Below are 23109 nucleotides of genomic sequence, written 5' to 3'. Positions count from 1 at the left end.
CACCTCTGGAATTCAGTTCTTTTGTCCATGTTTGTACCAAAGCTGTAATGAGGTCTGGACCAGAGTGATCATGGCGGTACCCAAACTGAGCATCAGTGAGCAGGTTATTGGTGAGTAAGTGCCGCTTGATAGCACTGTCAACAACACCTTCCATCACTTTGCTGATGATTGGGAGTAGACTGATGGGGTGGTAATTAGCCGGATTGGATTTGTCCTGTTTTTTGTGGACAGGACATACCTGGGAAGTTTTCCACATTGTCGGGTAAATGCCAGTGTTGTCGCTGTACTGGAACCGCTTGGCTAGAGGCGCGGTTAGTTCTGCAGCACAAGTCTTCAGCACGACAACCAGGATGTTGTCGGGGCCTTTGCTGTATCCAGTGCATTCAGGCTTTTCTTTATATTGATGTAAGCCCCCAAAGTGTGGACTGAGTGATATACACAGTCGACAACACTGGCTTGTTGTAAGAAAGACAGACCCAATAATTGAAGTAAAAATGGTTTATTCAGGCCTGGGGAGCTATGGCTCTTGCGTCCCAACACAAGGCTCCAACTCCACCGAATCTCTTGAGGTTCACACAGTTATACAAAACTTAAGGCCCTGCCCTAAAGGCGGGGATAAGCTTATTAACATATACAGAATTATAGTTAAATTGTAATTATAAAACCATGACATTCCATTCTTCCAGTCGCTTACAAATCTCACATTTCGTTATCAGTTGGTCTTGTTACTTTCTCATGACCCGGGCCTCAATTTTATTACTTTACGATCGTCCATTTGCTGTTGTCAGATGGCTTGGTCTTTCTAAGTATTTCTCTAAGATAGTAGATCTTTCCAAAGCGGGCAATCCGCAGACTTTCTGTCTCTCTCTCTTGAATTATTTCTACAGAGCAAAAACACTTTAGTTAGTTAAAAGAATAGAACCCTGTTGAGCTTCACACTTAACAAACCCTTAAGTGCAAGGGTGTCGACTCGCGTGGCCGAACCCATATATCTCTCCCTCTTTCTAAGGGGTTGTTTTGACAGTTTTAATCTCTCCGCAGTTAACCCATAGTCCTGTTTAAACCTTATCTGGGTTTATACAATTTTTACAGACTTCTATTGTTCAACTCAGAGCACAAATTAACCTATTCCCTCCATTTTATATATTGGTGTTATAGATGAATCCTGGTTTGTTTTACCTTATTAAATCCAATTTTTAATATCTTACTTCAGTCCCCCCTTTTGACCTTTGGACAATTGCTCCAAACAGGTCAACGTGTATTTCCACTTCCTGGTGTCTGCCAGAGCGTGCACTCCCTGGCCTTCTACCAGTTTAGGTTATACATGTATATATATATCTTATCAATTTGGAGGCCGACTTCCCCCTCTGTGGTATGGTGGTCTTTCCTTTACGGTGGTCTTTCCTTTAGGGTGGGCTTTCCTTTATGCACTCCGTCCGGTGTAACCATTCCCGGGGCCCCTTAGACCCTACACTAATGGTTGAGGCTTTCCTGCTCAAGCCTGTCCCTCATTCCCACGTGGGGTGTGTGACGTGCCAATTCGAGACTGTCATCACACACCAGTCCTCATTCACCACCCTCCTTCTGCCACCCTCCTTCTGCCACCTCCATCTTACGGTTGGCCGGCCCGGTCTTTAATTACCATGCCCAATTAATCCCACATAATTTCAGTCGCTTCCCATCGCGTCTTACACCATTTGCCTTGGAGAGGCAGGGGAGTTGTCCATTCTTAACATCGCTGCCTGCCCCTCCTCAGGCTCTACTTCCTTCACCACACCACTTTCGGCCTTACTCATTCTGGCACAAAGGCACTGGAGAAATAAAAATACACAATATATCAGAATAACAATCAAGAGGAATATCATTATGCCTTGTACCACCGAGGCGCCCACAGTCCCCGACCATCCTGGTCCCCAATTATCAAAATATGAGGAAGTGGGTGAGTTTCCTCTAATGTTGCACTAATGTCTTTTTGTTGTTTCTTTAAGCCTTCTTCTATTTTATGATAGTACTTTAAAATTTCCTTTGTTTCCTGCCGTAACTTCTGCCAAGCTTCCTCTAACTTAGGAATTGTCTTGGGCTCTGGTATGACATAAGTTTCAACCCTTTTTAGTAAGTCTCATATTATCAAATGACCAGGTTTTCCTATCTGTATAGGTATCTTTAGACCAATACAACGGTTTGGTTGGGGAATGGTATAAGCCATATCTTGATATTCATATTTCTGTTCAATTGTGGTGACACAACAGGTCCCATTGTTCCTTGATGCTACCCGGGTCCAGTGTATCCCCTTGGGTGAACCTCGAGGGTGCAATTGGTAATTTTCGTAAATCCGTACTCTGATGTGTCTCCCTCGGTGGGGGGGTGTGTGCACACCCATGTCCTTCCCTTGTGGTGGCACCCGTCCACTACCACCCCCCTTTAGGTTTCATTCTTCTGTTTATTATCTTCATCCCTTTCCCAAAGCACCTTGGTAGGGACATCATGATATTTAACCCACTTTCCCTTTGTACTTCTCATATATTAATCACGTCGTATCGGAGTTGTCCCCCTTCTGGGAATTGTGGGATGGCCAGTACAAAGCCAATCATCTTAGTCCATGGGGTCAGACAATCACCTGCCCGGTGTACTTGTCCCATTTTACATTCCTTACATAGGCTTTTATTTGTGTCAATCCAAGGTTCCAGATCCTTATTAGTAATCCAATCAGGGATCTGTCCATTATTTATTTGCCTCATGTTATGCTGAGCATTCGACAATAGCCATGAGCCCTACGTGGCACATATTAGTTCCTTATCGGTTTAGTGAGAAGCATTATTAAGTCTATCAATAATTGTATTGATTGTTTCTGCATGGGGGGCTACTATCTCTTCCACCCCCGACAATTGCATTATTGTTTGGTTTCCCTGCCAGTGTCAATTGCTGGCTATTTCCAGTAGCTTGTTTTAGTAACTTCTCTATTTTTGCTTGTCATTCTTCTACTCCTTCGTTTACTCCTTCTATGTCCAAGCTATTAACTGTTGCTAACCCGGCCGCATACCCTGCTCCGGTCGTTTCCAATACTCCCCGTTTCTTACATCTTTGTAAGATAGATTTTTCCTGTGGATCCTCTAATTGTTTTACCCACAGGGAGTTCCAAGTTTGTTTTGTATCTCAAAAGTACTCATATTAATGGCAAGCTTAGTAACTCTATGTGCTACACTAAAATACACCTCATCCTGTGTTCTCCTTATTACTAATCCCCCTTGATAATGGCAATACTTATATTTATCCCTAGAATCAAGGCGAGGACGCTCCATCTCATTCCGGACGTCCAATGTTCCTGTAATTACAAAAAGGGGGCTGGTCGTCACCAGCCAGTTAGAATTATTCTGCTCTTATACATTTTATCAGTTCAAAATGCTGTACATCTGGTTCATTTCTTGTTCTGTGGCTCTGTCCCCAGACATACCTGAAGATGCAAACTATGGCATGTAATATTATCATCATACACAGCCCTATCATTGATATATGTAGTAACTCCCCTTCCCATTCTTTATATCTTCTAGTATACTCCTCACTCTGTCAAAAAGGGCACCATCTCTGGTTTACTCATTGTCTTTCTTATATATTTTTAACTGAGTCCAGTGTTTCCACCTTCCTTTACCCGTTCCAGACCCATCTACATGAGCACATGTGTCATTATTCATTAATACTTCATAAGGTCCTGACCATCTGGGTGCTAGCCCTGGTTTGGCTGGTATTATTTCTGCTATCACTTTGCTATCTATTGCTAAGACCTCCTTCTGGTCGTCCCGTGTATCCTGTTCTCGATCCCGTATAATCTGTTGGTCTTTGGCCTCATGTCTCTAACTATCTGTCCAGATTTATCTTTGGGTAACAGGACAGCTTCCCAAGCAGCCTCCCTGCCGTTTGAGACGGTGCTGCAATTAGTTTATAAGATAACTTCCATTTATCAAATCCTAATTTTCCTTCTATCACTGTGGGGAAATATCAGCTTATCATTAAGAAACTTAAATTTAATAATGTCCAATATCTTTAAATTTTATTCAGTAATACTGAAGTTGTTACTTGGTGAACTCAAACAGCTGTCAGTGGAAAGGGTTAACTCCTTCGCAGGCTTTTGAAGGTGGAGCTAAACATTATTGCGTCACTTCACGCAACCCAAAAAAACATCCCTGACTGAAAGACAGTTGTGGTTTCACACTTTGATTCAACATGAACATTTGGGCTTCATTGGTCAGATTCCCTCTCTCAGTTGATCGTTTAGCTGCCCATCCTCTTGTGTGCTTTAACTTATTATTACGGACTCTTTGGGTAGGAGAGAGGTTCCTACTAATTCTTTGATTATATTCTTGTCTCTTACGGGTCTTCTCCTGGTGTCATATATCCCTGCCCACTCCCGCTATCATGTAATCAGACACCACCCCAAAGGCATTCCGACTATCTATATAGGTTTACACATTTTCCTTTGGCTACCCCACTTTGATCAAATCCTGTATAGGCTGGGCCATTTCTACTTTGTTTCCCGGGCCTGCCTGTTTGTTTGACTTATAATCTGGGGGCCAGTACACTTCATTCGCTTTAGGGTCGACTAAAGCTCCTACTTCTCGCAGTATATCTATCCCTAGGATTGTTCCTTCGGTGTTCTCGCATACCCACAACTGTGTAGGTATTATTATTATAGCCAATTTCTAGTAAGACTGTTTCGCTCTTATAAGCCCTGATTCTTCATCCACCGATTCTTGCTATACTAACTGAAAGTTTCGTTCGGGGTAAGGGTAAGTCTGTCAATGAGATTGTGGCTCCTGTGTCTATTAACATTTTGCACTGTCGGCCCCCTACCAATGCATCAACAAACATCCTCGGATCCCCCTCCCCTCTCTGGCGCGGTCCCTTCCTGCTGCCATCCCTAGAAGCTTGCGAGCAATCAAAGCACGCAGCCAGTCCTAATGCCCCTCCCATCTGTTTTCGGGCATTTGTCTCTTCCCTTGTGTCACTATGTATCCTAGGTAGACTACTTCATCCTTCCCTACCTATACCTTTCTAAGGTTTAACTCTAGTCCCGCCTTCTATAAGGCTTCCAGTACCATAGTCAATTAAATATTGTAGCGGGACCTGCCACTATCAGATATTCTTGCGGAGTGGAGTTATCTTATTCAATTTGGACTACACCAATTTACATCAACCAGAATTTCGCTGTGGCCACAATGAAAGTCTGGTTTTAATAGGTTAATTTACCTCATAACTTCAAGGTTAGATCTTAGACTGAAACTTAATCTTTCATTAAGCAAACTTTTTGTTGCTCTTCTCAGTTTTTACACTCCAGCTTAACTTAAATTGTAATAGGTTTTTTTTTCATTCTGAGGGCACAATCTTATTTGCACATTCTTAAACTTCCAAAATCCCCGACAAGACAAAGGGGTTAAATGCTTTTACTTTAACACAGAGAAGTGGGTGGAGCTACAACACACAGCAGACAGTTCTTTTTCTTAACGGACAGATTTTCAGACAAAGGAATATTGAATCCTCTTAAACATTCCTAATCAGGAAAACATCCACACTCTCACATTTTTATACAAACTGTAATTTCAGCATATGTCTAAGGTTCCTTTCACTCAGCAAATCTCGTGTTTTACTTGTCTTGGTACAGATGCTAATAACTTCCATGTTGGTAAAGCTTTAAGTTTATCTTTTCCTTCCTTTTTAAATCTGTGACTCAACAGCTTTCCCTAGTTTCCAAATCCCTGTTTGTTTGTTTTTTTTTTTGCTGGGGTTTCAAATTGGTTCGCCTGCAAATTAGATCTTTTTCCTTCTTTATCTCTCCCTTCTGTTTCAATTCCTTACATTATCTGTTGCCTCTTTATCTTTAGCTCCTCCCCACCAAGCCTTTGGCTCTCTGCACTGTTTCTTTTTATTTTCCAGGAGTCGGGTTATAGAATCCAGGTCCCTTGAGGATTCTTCTTCCACCCTCTTAGTCATAACTAACTGCTATGTTTCACGCATAATTCACGATGTTGAGGAATTAGGTTTGTACGCTACGTTGTTCGCCCCATAGCGTCACCTTCATTAGTTTCTTGCTTTCTATTAGTCACTTCGTTTCGTTAGACACACACCAACCCTTTAGTCCCGAGGTTTTGGTACTGTGGGGTCTGTAGCTCCCGGCGTCCTACTTGATCCTGGCCGTCACGTGGGACTACTGTCCTCTTAATTCAGGCTCAGGCTAGGTGCTGGGGACAGACCTCACCCTTGTCCGTTCTAACCTCCTTATGACCGCAGGGTTTTATCTCATTCACTCACCACGGTGCACCCATTCATTCAATTGTTGAGATTTCGCCGTCTCACGGATAAAGAGGATTTCCCGCCTCCCCGGGGTAGGGGTCTTTCCGCCCCTGTCGGTTCGCCTACCTACGGCTAAATGAGGACTTCTCTGCCTCCCAGGGTTTTCCGCCCCGTCGGTTCGCCTACCTACGGCTAAATGAGGACTTCTCTGCCTCCCAGGGTTTTCCGCCCCGTCGGTTCGCCTACCTACGGCTAAATGAGGACTTCTCTGCCTCCCGGGGTTTTCCGCCCCGTCGGTTCGCCTACCTACGGCTAAATGAGGACTTCTCTGCCTCCCGGGGTTTTCCGCCCCGTCGGTTTGCCGCTATACGGCTTAGGGAACACCTTATCCCTATCTTTTTAACCGCCTTCAATTAAGGGTGTCTTTCTTTTTATAGTTCTTTTATACGTCGATTCTGACTCACCGTCTCGCCAGCGATTAACCCCTAATTTTACAGGTGGTAATTAAAACATACTCACCCGTCTTAGGTTAACGCTGCCCGAGAGTCTGGTTCAGAACGCGAATCCCATCCTCGTCGCCAATTGATGTAAGCCCCCAAAGTGTGGACTGAGTGATATACACAGTCGACAACACTGGCTTGTTGTAAGAAAGACAGACCCAATAATTGAAGTAAAAACGGTTTATTCAGGCCTGGGGAGCTATGGCTCTTGCGTCCCAACACAAGGCTCCAACTCCACCGAATCTCTTGAGGTTCACACAGTTATACAAAACTTAAGGCCCTGCCCTAAAGGCGGGGATAAGCTTATTAACATATACAGAATTATAGTTAAATTGTAATTATAAAACCATGACATTCCATTCTTCCAGTCGCTTACAAATCTCACATTTCGTTATCAGTTGGTCTTGTTACTTTCTCATGACCCGGGCCTCAATTTTATTACTTTACGATCGTCCATTTGCTGTTGTCAGATGGCTTGGTCTTTCTAAGTATTTCTCTAAGATAGTAGATCTTTCCAAAGCGGGCAATCCGCAGACTTTCTGTCTCTCTCTCTTGAATTATTTCTACAGAGCAAAAACACTTTAGTTAGTTAAAAGAATAGAACCCTGTTGAGCTTCACACTTAACAAACCCTTAAGTGCAAGGGTGTCGACTCGCGTGGCCGAACCCATATATCTCTCCCTCTTTCTAAGGGGTTGTTTTGACAGTTATAATCTCTCCGCAGTTAACCCATAGTCCTGTTTAAACCTTATCTGGGTTTATACAATTTTTACAGACTTCTATTGTTCAACTCAGAGCACAAATTAACCTATTCCCTCCATTTTATATATTGGTGTTATAGATGAATCCTGGTTTGTTTTACCTTATTAAATCCAATTTTTAATATCTTACTTCAATATTACATGGAGTGAATTGAATTGGCTGAAGACTAGCTTCTGTGATGGTGGGGACCTCAGGAAGAGGCCAATATGGATCATCCACTCGGCATTTCTGGCTGAAGATGGTTGCAAATGCTTCAGCCTTGTCTTTTGCACTCGCGTGCTGGGCTCCGCCATCATTGAGGATGGTGATATTCATGAAGCCTCCTCCTCCTCCTGTTAGTTGTTTAATTGTCCACCACCATTCATGACTGGATGTGGCAGGACTGCAGAGCTTTGATCTGATCCGCTGATTGTGGGATCGCTTAGCCCTGTCTATAGCATGCTGCTCCCGCTGTTTAGCATGTATGTAGTCCTGTGTTGCAGCTTCCCCAGGTAGGCACCTCATTTTTAGGTACGCCTGGTGCTGCTCCTGGCATGCTCTTCTGCACTCCTCATTGAACCAGGGTTAGTCCCCTGGCTTGATGGTAATGGTAGAGTGAGGGATATGCCGGGCCATGAGGTTACAGATTGTGGTGGAATACAATTCTGCTGCTGCAGATGGCCCACAGCGCCTCATGGATGCCCAATTTTGAGCCACTAGATCTGTTCTGAATCTATCCCATTTAACATGGTGGTAGTGCCACACAACACGATGGAGGGTGTCCTCAGTGTGAAGTCGGAACTTTGCCTCCACAAGGACTGTGTGGTTGTCACTGCTATCGATGCGGTCATGGACAGATGCATCTGCGACAGGTAGATTGGTGAGGACGAGGTCAAGTATGTTTTTCCCTCGTGTTGGTTCTCTCACCACTTGCTGCGGGCCCAGTCTGGCAGTTATGTCCTTCAGGACTCGGCCAGCTTGGTCAGTTGTGGTGCTACCAAGCCATTCTTGGTGATGGACATTAAAATCCCCCACTCAGAGTACATTCTATGCCCTTGCGACCCTCAGTACTTCTTCCAAGTGGTGTTCAACATGATTTAGTGATTTGAGTACCTGGACACCCAAATCCCTTTGTTCTTCCACAGTTTCCAGTCTCTTGCCATTACGAAAATATTCTAATTTGCCTTTATTGGATCCAAAGTGGAATACCCCACACTCCCCCACATTGAACTCCGTCTACTACAGTTATGCCCACTCACTTAATCTGTCTATGTCTCTTTGTAATTTCCTGCTCCCATCTACACAAATTACTCTGCCTCCTAACTTAGTGTCATCTGCAAACTTGGATAAACAACTCTGTTTCTTCATCCACGTCCTTCCTCAGATTTAGTCAGGAACAGAAAATCAGGTTGGCGGCCATGGCTTAATTTAACGCGGGGGCGGGAACTTTTGGGAAGGATGTCCTCCCTCACATTGCCACGGTAAGTCAGGAAAAGAAAATTGAGCAGCTGATATATTTAAATGCATCTAAATTGAAATATCGGTGATTTTCTGGCAGGAAATCGCCTCACCTGATGAGCCGCCTCTATATACTGATGCAGTTCTGGAAGCTTTTATGTATTTGACGTTAAATTGTTTGGGCAGAATATTCAGAGACCCAATTCCTCACAGGAAGAACAGCATTTACATCTTTTAAAAATTGTGATGGTAATTTTACCACTTTAGGTTTATTTTAATTGCAATAAGTAGAATGATAATCACTTCAGTTTTACTTTGGGAAAGTTTGTTCAATTGGATTTTGTTTGCATTACCAGCAGAAATTTGGTCAATCAAGACTTGCCTATAATTATTATCACTCCCTTAACTAGTCAAGTAACTGCCAAGGATATTCATCCAGCTCTGAAAAGTGGGAATCTTAAGGAAATTAAGCAGAACAGCATAATTTACAGCCCGAGTCACTGATTGTTATTTCCTGACTTTGAAAGACTGATCCATGTTTCCTCTTGTGTGTGTAATCAACCTCTTCAGTCTTGAAATCAGAAAAAAGTATAATTCAATCTTAGAAGCTCTGTGCAGTGTCTGCCATATAGTTTTATTCAAAATTATATTTAAATTAATTTCTTGGTTAGTTCCAACCTTGCTTTATTGCCAAGGTTCCAGTGAGCATACGTCGGATGGTAGATGGTGCATTGGTTGCTTAGTTTCCATGAAGCCAGCCATCCTTGGCAGCTGTCTCCCACCAAAACTGACTGGAGTCAATTTTAACTCCCAGTGAGAGTGGAGATTTTGGTGGTCTTGCCTACGCCAGAATGCCCTCCTTTGGGGGAAAGGAGGGCATTCTGGGGTAGGCAAGGCCATGACATTTCTTGTGGGGTCCAGAAAAGGACTCCTGCTCCTCCTGGCCCCACAAAGGAAAGATACCAACGTAACTGGAAAGGCCTCTTCATCTTCCCGACATCTGCTGACCTACCTTCATCTGACAGGAAAGTCGTGGCGGTTTCCCTGCTCAGACCAGAATTAAAATCCGTTCAGGTCCCATTGACGTAATGCGAATCCAATTAGCCTAAGTTTATGACTGAGGCAGTCTCCGTCTCAGCTCACCTGCAGTGAGCAGTTAAAATGGCGGCCAGCTGGATTGCAGTGGGATATCCACCGGAACGGAGCGGTAAGACAGAATACTGTATTTCCAAGGCCTCAGCGCCCCATTACCGTTTCCGCCAGGCGGGGTGGGATAAAATTCCCCCCCACTGAACTAGTTAATGTAATAATTGCAGGAAAATCCATGTTAAACAGTTACTCCACCAAAGAATTTAGCTGCTCCAATTAATTCCAGCTCAATAGCTAAACTGGATCCTACCTGGTTTTTTAATTTCCCTCTGGAGAAAATTGAAGCATCTTTCATTTGGAAGCTCATTAACCAGACCTTAACAAATAATAGGCTTTCCAGAGAAAAATTAATTGCCACTTTCTAGGGGATGAAAAACAGAGTAGGGCACAAAGAGCATTTAAAAAGAGTTGATGTTTTCAGTACATCTCATGGCTTTCGACTAATGTTGTTGATGGAATCAGAATTAAAGAAATATTCATGAATATCTACTCGTTCAAGGTGTCCATGATCAAAAACTACTGTACAATTAGAATGGTTTGTGGGTGAGCTCCTACTGTACATATATTGCACTATACCCTTCAATTTATGGAAGAGGTGACACTACAGTCTTTCAAATGGCATACAAATAGCAGTGTAACAGAACAACGGTCTAATGAATGAGAAAAATATTTAACTAGTAAACATCTATGGGTTTGGGGTTTGAGCTTTTATTTTAAAATAGTGCATGTAAATAAGTACAGAGGCATAAAATCAACATCACATGAAAATAAAGTCATACTTGCAAGACAAGACGGTTCATGATTAGGATAAACAATGGTTGGGAAATATACAATTCATCATCCAATGAAAAGCAAGATGTTTCATGCACTACATATAATCAGGTCAATTGCTCTGTCACAATTGCATAACATATCAACTACCAATATAGTAAAAACTTTGTCTAAGTAGAAAAATATGTAATTACAAAAGTCAGGCAGATTGTTTGTGTAATGATCACATGCATTGAATTTTCCATAACTGCAAAATTAGATTTTTGGAAAAACATTGGGGTATAAATTAGTCTTGAGCAGTTGTGCAAAATGGGCGATAATGAATTGGCAGCCCATTGACATCAATGGGAAAGAACATCGGGCAGAGTGTAAAATGGGCGGCCAATTCGCTATAGCCCAAGGTGAATTTCTACCTCATTATGTTTATTTAGCTTAACTACCTCCTGATTTTGAGTCTTCAAATTACCCAAGAAAATTAAGGTAACATCTGAGTAAAACAAAATCTTCTTACTATCACTGTAATCACTACGATTGTTCCAATACACAATATGGTATTTAGATCATTTTTTACAACTACGCAGTATGTGCATAGACATTCCTGAATGTTGCCCTGCGACATTTAATCTGCCAATGGGTGTGAAAAATCCAGTCAACTCATTGGCTGCACATCTAAAGTATTCATATAAATAAATCCAATTGTTTGTGTATTCAAAATTAAATCAGAAGGTACTAACTCCACTGCCAGATTAAAATGTGTAAGTATGAACTTTTGCAATCACAACAGTTGATTTAATTGGGTAGAGGGTTAAAACATGTTTCTATCCAATTATTAAACAGTACACTGTACATCAATATTAACAAGAAAATTTACAATGCAAATGCATAATGGGCCAGATCTTGCTGGAAAAATAGCGTGTGAACGATGCATGCAGTTATTAATATGCAAATCGGCCAGCAAATTTAGGGGATTAAGAGATACGCCTCGAGTTGTGAATCTCCAGAAATTCCCAGTAGATTTATGCTGCTCTGCCGTTTGCTCCACACAAATGGCATCTCACCCTTAGCCTCGCCGTTATTTTTAAGAACTTGCTGGGTTTGCACATTAATTGCCTATTAAACTCACCACAGAAAGTGAAGTCTAGTAATTAACAATGTAAGTAGCTTTTTAACAATGTGGTAATTGTTAATGCAGTGCCAATCAATCTCTCTGGCCAAGAAATTGAACAAGTTAAACTGTGGAGTCTCATTCCTTCAGGTGGTAAATTGTTCTTGGAAATTTTTTAAAAGTCAAATTTTTAATTTTATTCTTACTTTTCTTTTCTGTCCCTTTTTTCCTCTCTCTTTCTTAATCCTATCTTTCCTTCCCTCTGTACCAGCTTTGACTCTAATTCACTCTCCTTCTCAGTCTCTGTTTCTTTCTCAATCCTTAAATCTCATTGGTTAAGGAGATACACTTTTGATCCTGCCTTTCACTGAGGTTCCAGATGAGGCATTGCCCTCACTGCACCATTACCAGCTCACACTTCCAGCAGAACAAATTTTGAGCTGAAGGGTATAGAAAAAAGTCTATCTAACAAGGGCCCCCGAGATGTCCTGCTCCAGCAAGATCCAGTCCAATATCTACTATTCAAGATGCATAACAAATCTTACGCAAATTCACTAAATATACCAAATACAAATGAAACTCAGAACATTGCATAGAACAATTTAAAACTTTACAATCAAAGAAATATTAGCAGTTTTAATTACCATTATTCCTTTCTAATAAACAAGAAATGCTCTTCCTAGTGCTTTCTATTTCATTGCATTCTGCTCATTTGTACAAAAAGTCTATATAACAATTTTTTTTATTCATTCATGGGATGTGGGCGTCACTGGCAAGGCCAGCATTTATTGCCCATCCCTAATTGCACTTGAGAAGGTGGTGGTGAGCTGCCTTCTTGAACTGCTGCAGTCCTTGTGGTGAAGGTACTCCCACAGTGTTGTTAGGGAGGGAGTTCCAGGATTTTGACCCAGCAATGATGAAGGAACGACGATATATTTCCAAGTCAGGATGGTGTGTGACTTGGAGGGGAGCTTGGAGGTGGTGGTGTTCCCATGCGTCTGCTGCCCTTGTCCTTCTAGGTGGTAGAAGTCGCGGGTTTGGGAGGTGTTGTCAAAGAAACCTTGGCGAGTTGCTGCAGTGCATCTTGTAGATGGTACACACTGCAGCCATGGTGCGCTGGTGGTGGAGGGAATGAATGTTTAAAGTCGTGGATGGGGTGCCAATCATGTGGCCTGTTTTGTCCTGGATGGTGTCGAGCTTCTTGAGTGCTGTTGGAGCTGCACCCATCCAGGCAAGTGGAGAGTATTTCATCACACTCCTTACTTGTGCCTTGTAGGTGGTGGAAAGGCTTTGGGGAATCAGGAGGATAGTCACTCACCGCAGAATACCCAGCTTCTGACCTGCTCTTGTAGCCATAGTATTTATTTGGCTGGTCCAGTTAAGTTTCTGATCAATGGTGACCCCCAGGATGTTGATGGTGGGGGATTTGGTGGTGTTAATGCCGTTGAATGTCAAGGAAAGATGGTTAGACGCTCGCTTGTTGGAGATAGTAATTGCCTGGCACTTGTGTGGCGCCAATATTACTTGCCACTTATCAGCCCAAGCCTGAATGTCATCCAGGTCTTGCTGCATGCAGGCACGGACTGCTTCATTAAAATCGGAGGAGTTGCGAGATTCATCTTCCATTATTATTTCCTATGTTTCTTTTATAACCAACTATACCCATGTGTAATGTTTTTGTGCCAGTTTAAGAAAACATTGTGGCACCAATAGCTCTCCTTAAAAAATCATATACGAAGTCAAAGCCAATGTCAAAACATTTTCAACTAATACTCCATACGTGAATAGAAAAATAGAATATCATAACATTAAGACAGGAGAATAGCACCGTTCTTCAATGTCCCGCTGATTGAAGTAGTAATCCTCGGTCTTAATTGTATGCAATTAAACGGGAAGAATGGCATCACTGTTTAGTAGAAACTTTAATCCAACACAAAATTATTTTATCACAAACAATAGTTGGTCCCAAGACCATAAATTGTGACTTTAAAACTGACCTTTGCAAGTCCAAAAATCCAAAAAAACTTTATGCTGCAATGTTTATATCTATTTTATGCAATCCTTATTTGTTCTCCAGATTCGTTATTCTATTTACCTTTCTGGGCAGGCTGATGGTGTAGTACAATGGAATAGCAACACAAGATAGGATGGGATGGTAGGAGCAGAGTTTGTGCCAATGGTGATTTCTCAGTGTCAACTGCGGCACAGAAGCCAGATGTTTTCCAACAGGAAGAGCAGGAAAACAGGAGAAGTGGTCAACCGGGCTGCTCTAATGCATCTTGTAGCAGCTATAGAGGAGCATTGGCAGGCACTTCTGAACAGGTTTTCAGCCTATCCTGACGGCTAGAAAAAGTGAGTGGTGTAGAAAGCATTAAGAAATGGAAATAAAATAATTTCCAAAAATATATAATTGCCTCAAGTTGGTCAGTTTTAAAGAGTCACATATGCACAACAATATCCAATAAATAAAAATATACAACACACAGAGAAAAGGTGAAAAGCTGTTTGATTAAATTTTAGTTTTATGTAATTGTTAACAAATTGCAACCAATTGAAACAGATAACATGGTTAATAAAGTGGATCTGTGCCATAATAGACAAAAGGTGAAATAGCACATTTTTCCACTTGGTGCACATTTACAGGCTCACATGACATTTTTAATATCATCTTGCTTTCCTTGAAATCATTACTTACTTAGCTGGAAGAATTATAAAACTAATTGGAGGAATATTTAATACTTCAAAATTTCAAATTGTATTATTTTAATTAAAAGAGTCTCACCAAAATACACTGGTGATTTATTCCAAGGTAATTTGCACAGTTTTTGGTTCTGGTGTTAAATCACATCCTTTCAATGAGCTTTCTGTTGTCAGCACATTATCCAATGTTATGTTCTTTGTGACAGCAACAAACCGAATTAAATCACAATAAAGTGCCTTAAAATAGTATTTTGCAACCTCACTAATACAACAACAATCTTATTTGTGGTTTTGGTATCTGTGTTGAAATGATATTAATTGATGAACTGGATGGAATGTGGTCATATAAGTTGTTGGGTAGTTCAGTGCTAGTTGTGTTCACAAAGTAATTATATATTTTTTCAGATTTTTGTAATGAGTGTGTGATGATGATGTAATAAAGGCTGCTTGTTTGGCATACTCACATTTCTATAATAATTTTCTTGCATTTTTAAATGCATCACAAAGAATTATTTTTCCTAATTGGGTTCTAAAGTGATTGCGCAACCGTTTCAAAATTTTAAATATTAAAGCACAGCTCATGGTACAGGGGATAAGCACACTGCTTTTTCACCTCAGGATCTTCAATTTGAATCAAGTTGCTCACGCTGAAAGTAGCTTCTCTATTGGCTGTGAGGATTCTAACATAAATGAAATTAAGCAATTGCAATGCAGTTCCTACTGGCCATTTGTCCACAACACAGAACAGCTCATAACTTGCCACCATCCAGGACTGAGGAAACCACTTGATTAGCACCCGTGCAACTAGACTCATTATCCACCCCTGGTGCACTGTGCCTGCAGTATGTACTACCTACAGGTTGCACTGCAGCAACTCACCAAGGTTACTTTGAAAGCACTTCCCAGCCCCACAAATCTACCACTAAGAGCGCCATCACATCCAACTTCCTCACCAAGTCACACACCATCCTGCTTATAGTGCTGTTCCTACATTGTTACTGGGTCAAAATCCTGGAATTCTCTAACTGATACCAAGAACTGCAGTGATTCAAGAAGGAGCCTTACCACTACTTTCAGAGGCCAACTAGGGATGTGTAATAAATATGACCCAATATTGCCCATATCCTAAGAACAAAAAAAAACCTAGACCATTTAATTAGGTTGGTTTTGCCTCCCGACTGGATAGTGATAGATTCCAGTAGTTGGCTCCTCATATCTGCTATTCATAGCCAAGATATACTTAGGTTGTTCTCAGTTAGATTGTCTTATCGAAGCGTAGCTGATCACTATAGAAAATAGAAAACCTCAGCTGGCTCACCTATAACTTGCATTTATATAGCGCCTTTCACCACATCAGGGTGTCCCAAAGTGCTTCATAGCTACTGAAGTACTTTTGAAGTTTAGTTGTCATGTAGGGAAGTAACTTGAGTATGGTTGTGGAGTATACTGGGATGCCAGCTCTTTCCAGCTGAGAAAGCAAGGGAGAAAAAAAACACTTTCTAAAGCACTGAATTGGATTTCTCTCATCGGAGTTAGCCTGTGCTGCTCTGACAAACACATGCATATATGCTGCTGTTCATTTAATCCTTGGAGTACTTAAATGACCCTTTCAGCTTTTAAAGTATGAGGGTTTCTTTTATATGCTACTTCAAAATATTTTCAAAATTTCTAGTGATTAATGATATAACTAGTGGAATACATATAATCAAGAAACTATTCTCAATTCATAGGCCTGCTCTTTAATCTCATTTTGTTTTCCTTTGCTGCTAATTTAGTCCTCAAAGATACTTGAAGCACAGTTTATTAAAGCCTTAGGGACAAAAAGATTGCAAATAATCATTACAGTAGAATTACTAATAAGAGTTCTTATGATCATCGCCTGAATTTTTCCTATTACAGCTACCCACAACCGAAAAAGGGGAAGACGTGTGGCTGAATGGCTGGACACAGAAGTAACATCTCATTAACCTGACAAAAAATAATTAAAATATCATTCCTCACTTCACACCAGCACTAAAACATTTGGTGAATTTTCTGATCTTGGAAGGTATTCTTGAATTTGAGAAGTAGGGAAAAAAACACTTTGAAAGAAAATAAATATTCCTGGAAGAGAGGTTAGTATTAGAGTTAGGGAATCAGGAGGAAAAAAATCAATCACATGTAAGACTGATATTCCAAAACTGCATCTGCAGACATGAGACAGCTACCAGCAACAGAAAATAAGTTCCTTTAAGGTTTTGCATAGTTCCTGGCTTCTGAAGGCGTAGATAATAGGGTCGATGACTGAATTGCAAATGATGAGTATCAGGAACATGTTGAAATGAGAAGTGAAGCATAGACAATAGGGATTGTTAGGGCAGATGATAATGAGGAGAAGATGAAGAAAGAAGGGACTCCAGCAAATGAGGAATATCCCCAGCAATATTGTCAGTGTAATGGCTCCTTTCATGTTGGTGGCCTGGTGAGCAGCTCGCTTCTTGTGTTGGACCATGATCTTCTTGGCATGGAGCCGAGCAAGAGTAAACATATGGAGATACAAGGCACCCATGATAATCAACATCGCAAAGAAGAAGGAAATGAGGCAGATGAGAACTGCACTATTTTCCGAGTAGACGATAAACATGATGCTCGAGATACTGCTGACCACCCAGATTCCGACAATAATGATCACAGCACGTCGAGTTGTCATAATGGTGTGATATCGTAAGGCATAAAATATAGTGATGTATCTGTCAGCTGCGATGGCACCCAGGGAGGACAGTGAGGATACCATCGAGCTACAGATCATCACATCTATTAAATTGTCTATTTGCTTAAGGATGTAGTTGTGTACAATCAAAATCTCTCTCTCCATTAGAATAAGAACAATTGTTTCGATTGCATTACTCACACTGACCAACATGTCTGCTGCAGCCAGACAACAAATGAAATAATGCATAGGAGAATGCAAATTTCGGTTTTTAATAATTGCTACGATAACCAGAATATTTTCCACTAAACTGACAATCCCAAGTGTTAAGAAAATCTCTTCTGGAATATTGACTTGGTCACACTGTAAAGTGGACATATTGTAAGAACTGTTGGAATTCTTCGGCAACCAGTGGGATGAAATGTTCTTTGGCACTGTCCCGAGAGGAGTTAAAGTTGTGATGTTCATCATTCAATAAGGTTAAACAATAAAGCTAATGTGAAAATAAATGTGGCCAATTTGAAAACAAGACTGTAAGGGCGTTTTCAGCAATCACTTTCCCACTGAAAGAGAAGACCACTGGAACTGGAAAGTCTTTGTACACCTGGAAATAAATTAGTGCAGCCAAAGTTACTAATTTCTCAGAGCTAAAATAGTTACTGCATCTTAAATAAACTTAGATGTACCAAAGATATCAAAGAAATTACCCGTGCTTGAAGGCTAGGTGCCTCTTTGGTGTTCACCAGCTGCTTGCAGAAAGTGACCCTATTTTTTCTGGCACATCTACTACAAGTTTCTGTTGTAGCCTTACTTTCATTTGTATCTGCTTTTGTTTCTCTCTCAGTTGATAAATTTAAGAGTGTGAAAGTAACAACCTGAAGTTCTCTTTCTTAAAGATGAAACTTTTCTTGCTTCAGATCTGGTTCCTTGTTCTTCTTTGGAGATAGCTTCAAAAGGCTGGCCGGCCAGTAAGACATAAGCTGAATGCATGATGAGGAAAGCCAGATTATTAACCTCTCTCTTATTAACCGTTCTCTACGCAGCTCTTCCCACTAAACATAAACAAGAATTGACCAATCAAATGGTGGATCCACAGCATGCTATTAATTGATTGACAGTCACAAAGGACTGGATGAGAAGTGGAAACAATTAACAAAGATCATCTGTTTTCTTGATGTTTGTCTGACTGTGAGCGTATGCATGTAATTCAGATTACACAATGACAGCAAACTGTTGTGCTTCAAACTGCACAGAGACTTCCCTCAATATGTTTCCTTCTGGTAGTTGGCATACATATATCAGTGTAGCAACAGTGCTCCTGCTGCTCTAATCCATTGGAATAGCTGTGTGTGTTACACTGAAAATGCAAGTGAATCTGCTCAACATTCCTCCCTATGGATAGTTTCTTTAACTCTTAAGGTAGCAGAAGAGTTTCTTTAATTCTTAAAGTGGTTGATACGGGAAACAAAATCACACACTGATGCACACTTTTGAGACATGTTGGGGTGGTATAAATGGAGCTTTATTCTTCATCTTGTAATTCATTGATTTCATGAGGGTGTGATGAGGGGGGAAAAATTCAGTTGGTTACGCCTCCCATTAGCGCCTTAAGAGGGTGCCAAGTGAGGCGCAAAGCAACTAGCGCCCGGGCGCGGCGATATCTGCGCCTCTCGCGAAATTGACCAGACATTTTGCGGCGGCGCTAAACAATACCACCCGATCTCCTGCGCACGCAGATCTTGACGTCATTCGAGAGTGCAACGCCCTTGTGACGCCCCGGAATGGAAATTGAGTAGCGCCCCCCTCCTTTCGGCCTGGTGCACCCAACGACAGGTTGTCTGGAACGCTTCCCAGTCGCTGTGGGGCTGGGGGGACACTATTTAAAGGGGGCCTCTTCCTGGCTTTTGTGTGGTAGCCATTTTTGCACCACTCGTTCTGAGAGAGAGAGAGAGAGAGAGAGAGATTTTGAGAGAGACAAAGAGAGAAAGAGAGACTTCTGCATTGAGTCAATGCTGTCTGAGGTAGTTTTGGCTTCTGACCATAACTTCTAAGGTACTTTGGTTTTTGACCTTCATAACTTTGATTGCCTAGATACTATGGGGGCTGCAATGGATGGGAACGTCGTCCTTCTCCATCACATTCGGAGGGCACAGAGATGCAGAGAGAGAGAGTGGCAATCATGGCCAGATGGAGGAGGGCCAACAGGCCTCTGTACAGGAGACCTTACCCTCCCAGGGTTTTTTGCCAACAGTTACCCTACATTAATATGTCTGAGGAGCAGTGTTTGCGAAGGCTGCGCTTCAGCAAGGAGGTGGTCACTGATCTCTGCCACCTGCTTCAGCCAGATCTGCAGCCTCAACTGAGGAGCAGGACGTCTCTGTCGGTGGCAGTGAAGGTAACAGTGGCTCTCAACTTTTATGCCAACGGCTCATTTCAATCAGCTACTGTGGACATCGCCAATATCTCCCAGTTCGCGGTCCATTGCTGCATCCGTCAGGTCACAAATGCCCTCTTTAAAAGGAGACGAGAGTACATCTCTTTCCCCATGACCCTGGACAAGCAGCAAGAACGTGCAACGGGCTTTGCAATGATAGCGGGCTTCCCCATGGTGCAGGGCGCCACTGACTGCACGTATGTGGCTTTGCGTGCGCCGCAAGAGAATGCCAAAGATTTCCGCAACTGAAAGGGCTTCCATTCCTTAAACGTTCAGTTGGTTGGTCTGTGGCCACAGACAGCTGATACTCGCCGTCAATGCCCACTTTCCTGGCAGCAGCCACGATGCCTTCGTCCTGCGCCAGACTTCTGTGGCAGACCTTTTCCAGGCACCGCATCACCCAGGAGGTTGGCTTCTCAGGGACAAGGGATATCCTCTGTGCACTTGGCTGATGACACCGCTCCGTACACCCAACACCCCTGTTGAGCTGCGATACAACGAGAGCCATCAAGCTACCAGGAACATCGTTGAGCACACAATCGGCGTGCTCAAGCAACGGTTCCGCTGTCTGGGCCATTCTGGAGGAGCCCTTCAGTACTCGCCTGAGCGAGTCTCCCACTTCGTTGTTGTGTGCTGCATAACCTTGCAATCCTCAGGACCCAGCCAGTGCCACCAGGCATTGGAGCACCAGCAGAGGAGGAGGAGGAAGAGGAGGAGGAAGATGAGGAGGATGATCATCAGCAGCACCAAGGCGGGAGGGAGGCACACAATGTACAAAGTGGAAGGGCCATCCGTCAAAGGCTCATAGCAAGTCGCTTCTAGGCCCCTTCTGAGGAAATGGCTTCTGCCATTCAAACAACCTGAATGAAACCATCCTGCAACCCCTAAGCAGGTCAAGGCAACAATGATTGCAAAGACCAAACATGTACATTTTGAATACAGAAACTTCTTTATTTGACAAACTCTGTGTATCTCATTTCCGCATGACAAACTAATAGAAAGAAACACAAAAAAAAGTCATTAACATAACTGGCTCTCACAACCTGGAGACAATGTCCAAAACAGTTACAAAAATTTGACCACGTACCGCAGCCTTCAATAAAACAATGAAAAACATTTTGTCACACCTCCTACTTTTTGCCCTTCGAGGGTGATCTCCTTCCCTTGCGAAATTCCCCCCTTCCCACCCTGCAGCTCCTCCGTAATGGGTCCCCAGTGGCTGGAGCAAGGCTGGTGGAAGGCTGTTGATTGTCACAACCCAAGACTGCAGATGCCCTTGAAGGACGGCCTGGGCCAGCTCTGGGTCTGGAGGGCCCGGCTGCAGACTGCACCAACTCTGCATGGGCGGCAGCAGTCTGTCCTACAGGCAGTGGCAACTGCAGTGGAGAAGTGCCAGTGGTGGCAGCAGGAATGCTGTCCTCTTGAGAGAGGACAGCAACTCCCTGCTCGACCGACACACTGGCACTCCCACGGGGCAGCACTTCAGCATCCAGAGCAATCTGATGGAGCACAGATTGCTGGCCTGCTGCGGCACGGTGAGAGCCCCAGGGGAATGTGCCCGATCCAGCGAGGGTGACAGCAGTCAGTGCTCGCATGGCCTCAATCTGCGTCTGCATGAGACCAGCCAGTGACTGCATTGCAGCACTAAGCATTTGCGTGGCAGCCGCCTGTGCTACACCAAAGTGCTCCACACTCCTTGCCAGTGATTCAATGGATTCGGGCACCCTTGCCACTGCAGCCATGAGCTCAGTGTGCCTGCGCTCCGCCTGGGCGCTCATTTCAGCGAGGACCCGCTCCTCCTCTGCGTCCAGTGCAGCAGGACTCGATGGCATACTCTCCCTCCGGGGAGAAGGCCCCCGAGCTTCCCTACCCCCATCACGTTGCTGCAGCCCGCTGGGTCCTGGAGCTTCACCTTCATCAGACCATTCCCCCCTACTCCCCTCCTGGGAAGGCGTGTTCCCAGTATGGGCATGGGCTTCCTCGGGAGAGGGTGGCACTGATGCTCCGGCTTCCTCTTCCTCCTCTCCTTCAGCTTCATTCCCACTGGCAGCTTGAGGGCCCGTCTCCTCACCTGCTGAATTACCATCTGAAAGCAGGGAGGTACAAGAGTGGCTTTAGCATGAGGACAGGGTGGCAGCAAGGGAGGCATGAGTGCAGCGATTTAGTAATTTGGATTGAAAGTGTCAAAGGCTGGTGTTGTGAGGAACAAGTGGACGGAGAGAGGACAAAAAGGTGATGACCTTACCATTGCTGTCCAGAACGAGGTCGGCGTCTCCAGTGGCGATGGGACCAATCACCCGGCTTGCCACAATCCTCTGGACGCGCCCCTCAAGATCGCTGAGGGGTTGCAGCTGAGGCTGCCCTCCACCAGTCCATTGCTGCTGCCTCCTATTATGAGACAGCTTGGCCTGCAAGAAAAAGGACGGCGTCTGAGTAAATATACAGCCATGGTCTTGCCTGAAATGCCTGCCATAGTTGAATAGCCCCTACTGTAAGCAAAGTGTGGAATGTGCGTGTGTGTTTGATGAAAGGGCCTTAGGTGTTGGATGAGTGTTGGGCGTTGGGGCTTTTAAGACCCTCTGGCCATAAAGTGAGGTTGAGATGGAGGGATGGAGAGGTTTTGAAAAAAAGGCACTCACCCTGACGACCCGAGTGAGGTCGTTGAACTTTTTCCTACATTGGAAATGGGTCCTAGGCACCCTGCTGCTTGGGGAGACTCTCTGAGCCACCTCCCTCCACACTCTTCTGTACGCGTGTGGCAAAGGCCTCCTGCCACTCTCTGGGTACAGAATAGATCTTCTGCGCTCCACCGCGTCAACCAGAGCCTCCAAGGCCCGCTCGCTGAAGCGCTGTGCTTGCTCCCTGGCCCTCTCCATAGTCCTTGGCTGCAAGATTTAGCCACAGGTCTGCCCAGGCTGAGATTCAAGGCTCCAGTGAGCAGGGTGTGGCTGCAGAGCAAGGTCGACCCTCCCCTTTAAGAACTGTGTGTCTGTGTTCAATCGCTAACTGACAGCACCTGCGCTGCGCCCGCCCTCTGAGGTAGCGCCTCGCTCCTCGGCCTTAGCACCTTAAGAGAGGTGTGTAGCGCCTGATTTAGCGCTCCAATCATCTCCGGGGCGATAAAAGCCAAGTTTGCTGTCGGAGGCGATAATTAGCGCCAGGCGCTAAACTTCGCGCACTGCCAATAATGGCGCCCCAAATGGGGCTATACCGAATTTTTCCCCCAAGTTCTTTCTTTCCTGCCTCCATTTATGCAACACTTCATTCTTGACCTGGCAATC

General features: G+C 43.5%; 1 protein-coding gene and 1 long non-coding RNA gene across 2 annotated transcripts; both read right to left on the bottom strand.

Annotated features, from left to right (window-relative positions):
- Nucleotides 1-483: 483 nt before the first annotated feature.
- Nucleotides 484-7670, bottom strand: LOC147116590 (uncharacterized). Its single transcript, XR_015078842.1, has 2 exons — nucleotides 7168-7670; nucleotides 484-1811 (listed from the first exon to the last, which is right to left on the bottom strand). It is a non-coding gene; the product is annotated as an uncharacterized LOC147116590 (long non-coding RNA).
- Nucleotides 7671-16908: 9238 nt separating this feature from the next.
- mc1r (melanocortin 1 receptor) lies at nucleotides 16909-17865 on the bottom strand. Its single transcript, XM_085991654.1, has one exon. The coding sequence runs from the start codon at nucleotides 17863-17865 to the stop codon at nucleotides 16909-16911; it is 957 nt and encodes a 318-aa protein (XP_085847780.1).
- Nucleotides 17866-23109: the final 5244 nt, after the last annotated feature.

The sequence above is a fragment of the Somniosus microcephalus genome, chromosome 6 (assembly GCF_052327205.1).
Source record: "Somniosus microcephalus isolate GS21.2 chromosome 6, FLI_Smic_1.0, whole genome shotgun sequence".
Taxonomy (NCBI): domain Eukaryota; kingdom Metazoa; phylum Chordata; class Chondrichthyes; order Squaliformes; family Somniosidae; genus Somniosus; species Somniosus microcephalus.
Note: the sequence above shows the minus strand (reverse complement) of the source record. Positions and strands in the feature narration are given on the sequence as shown.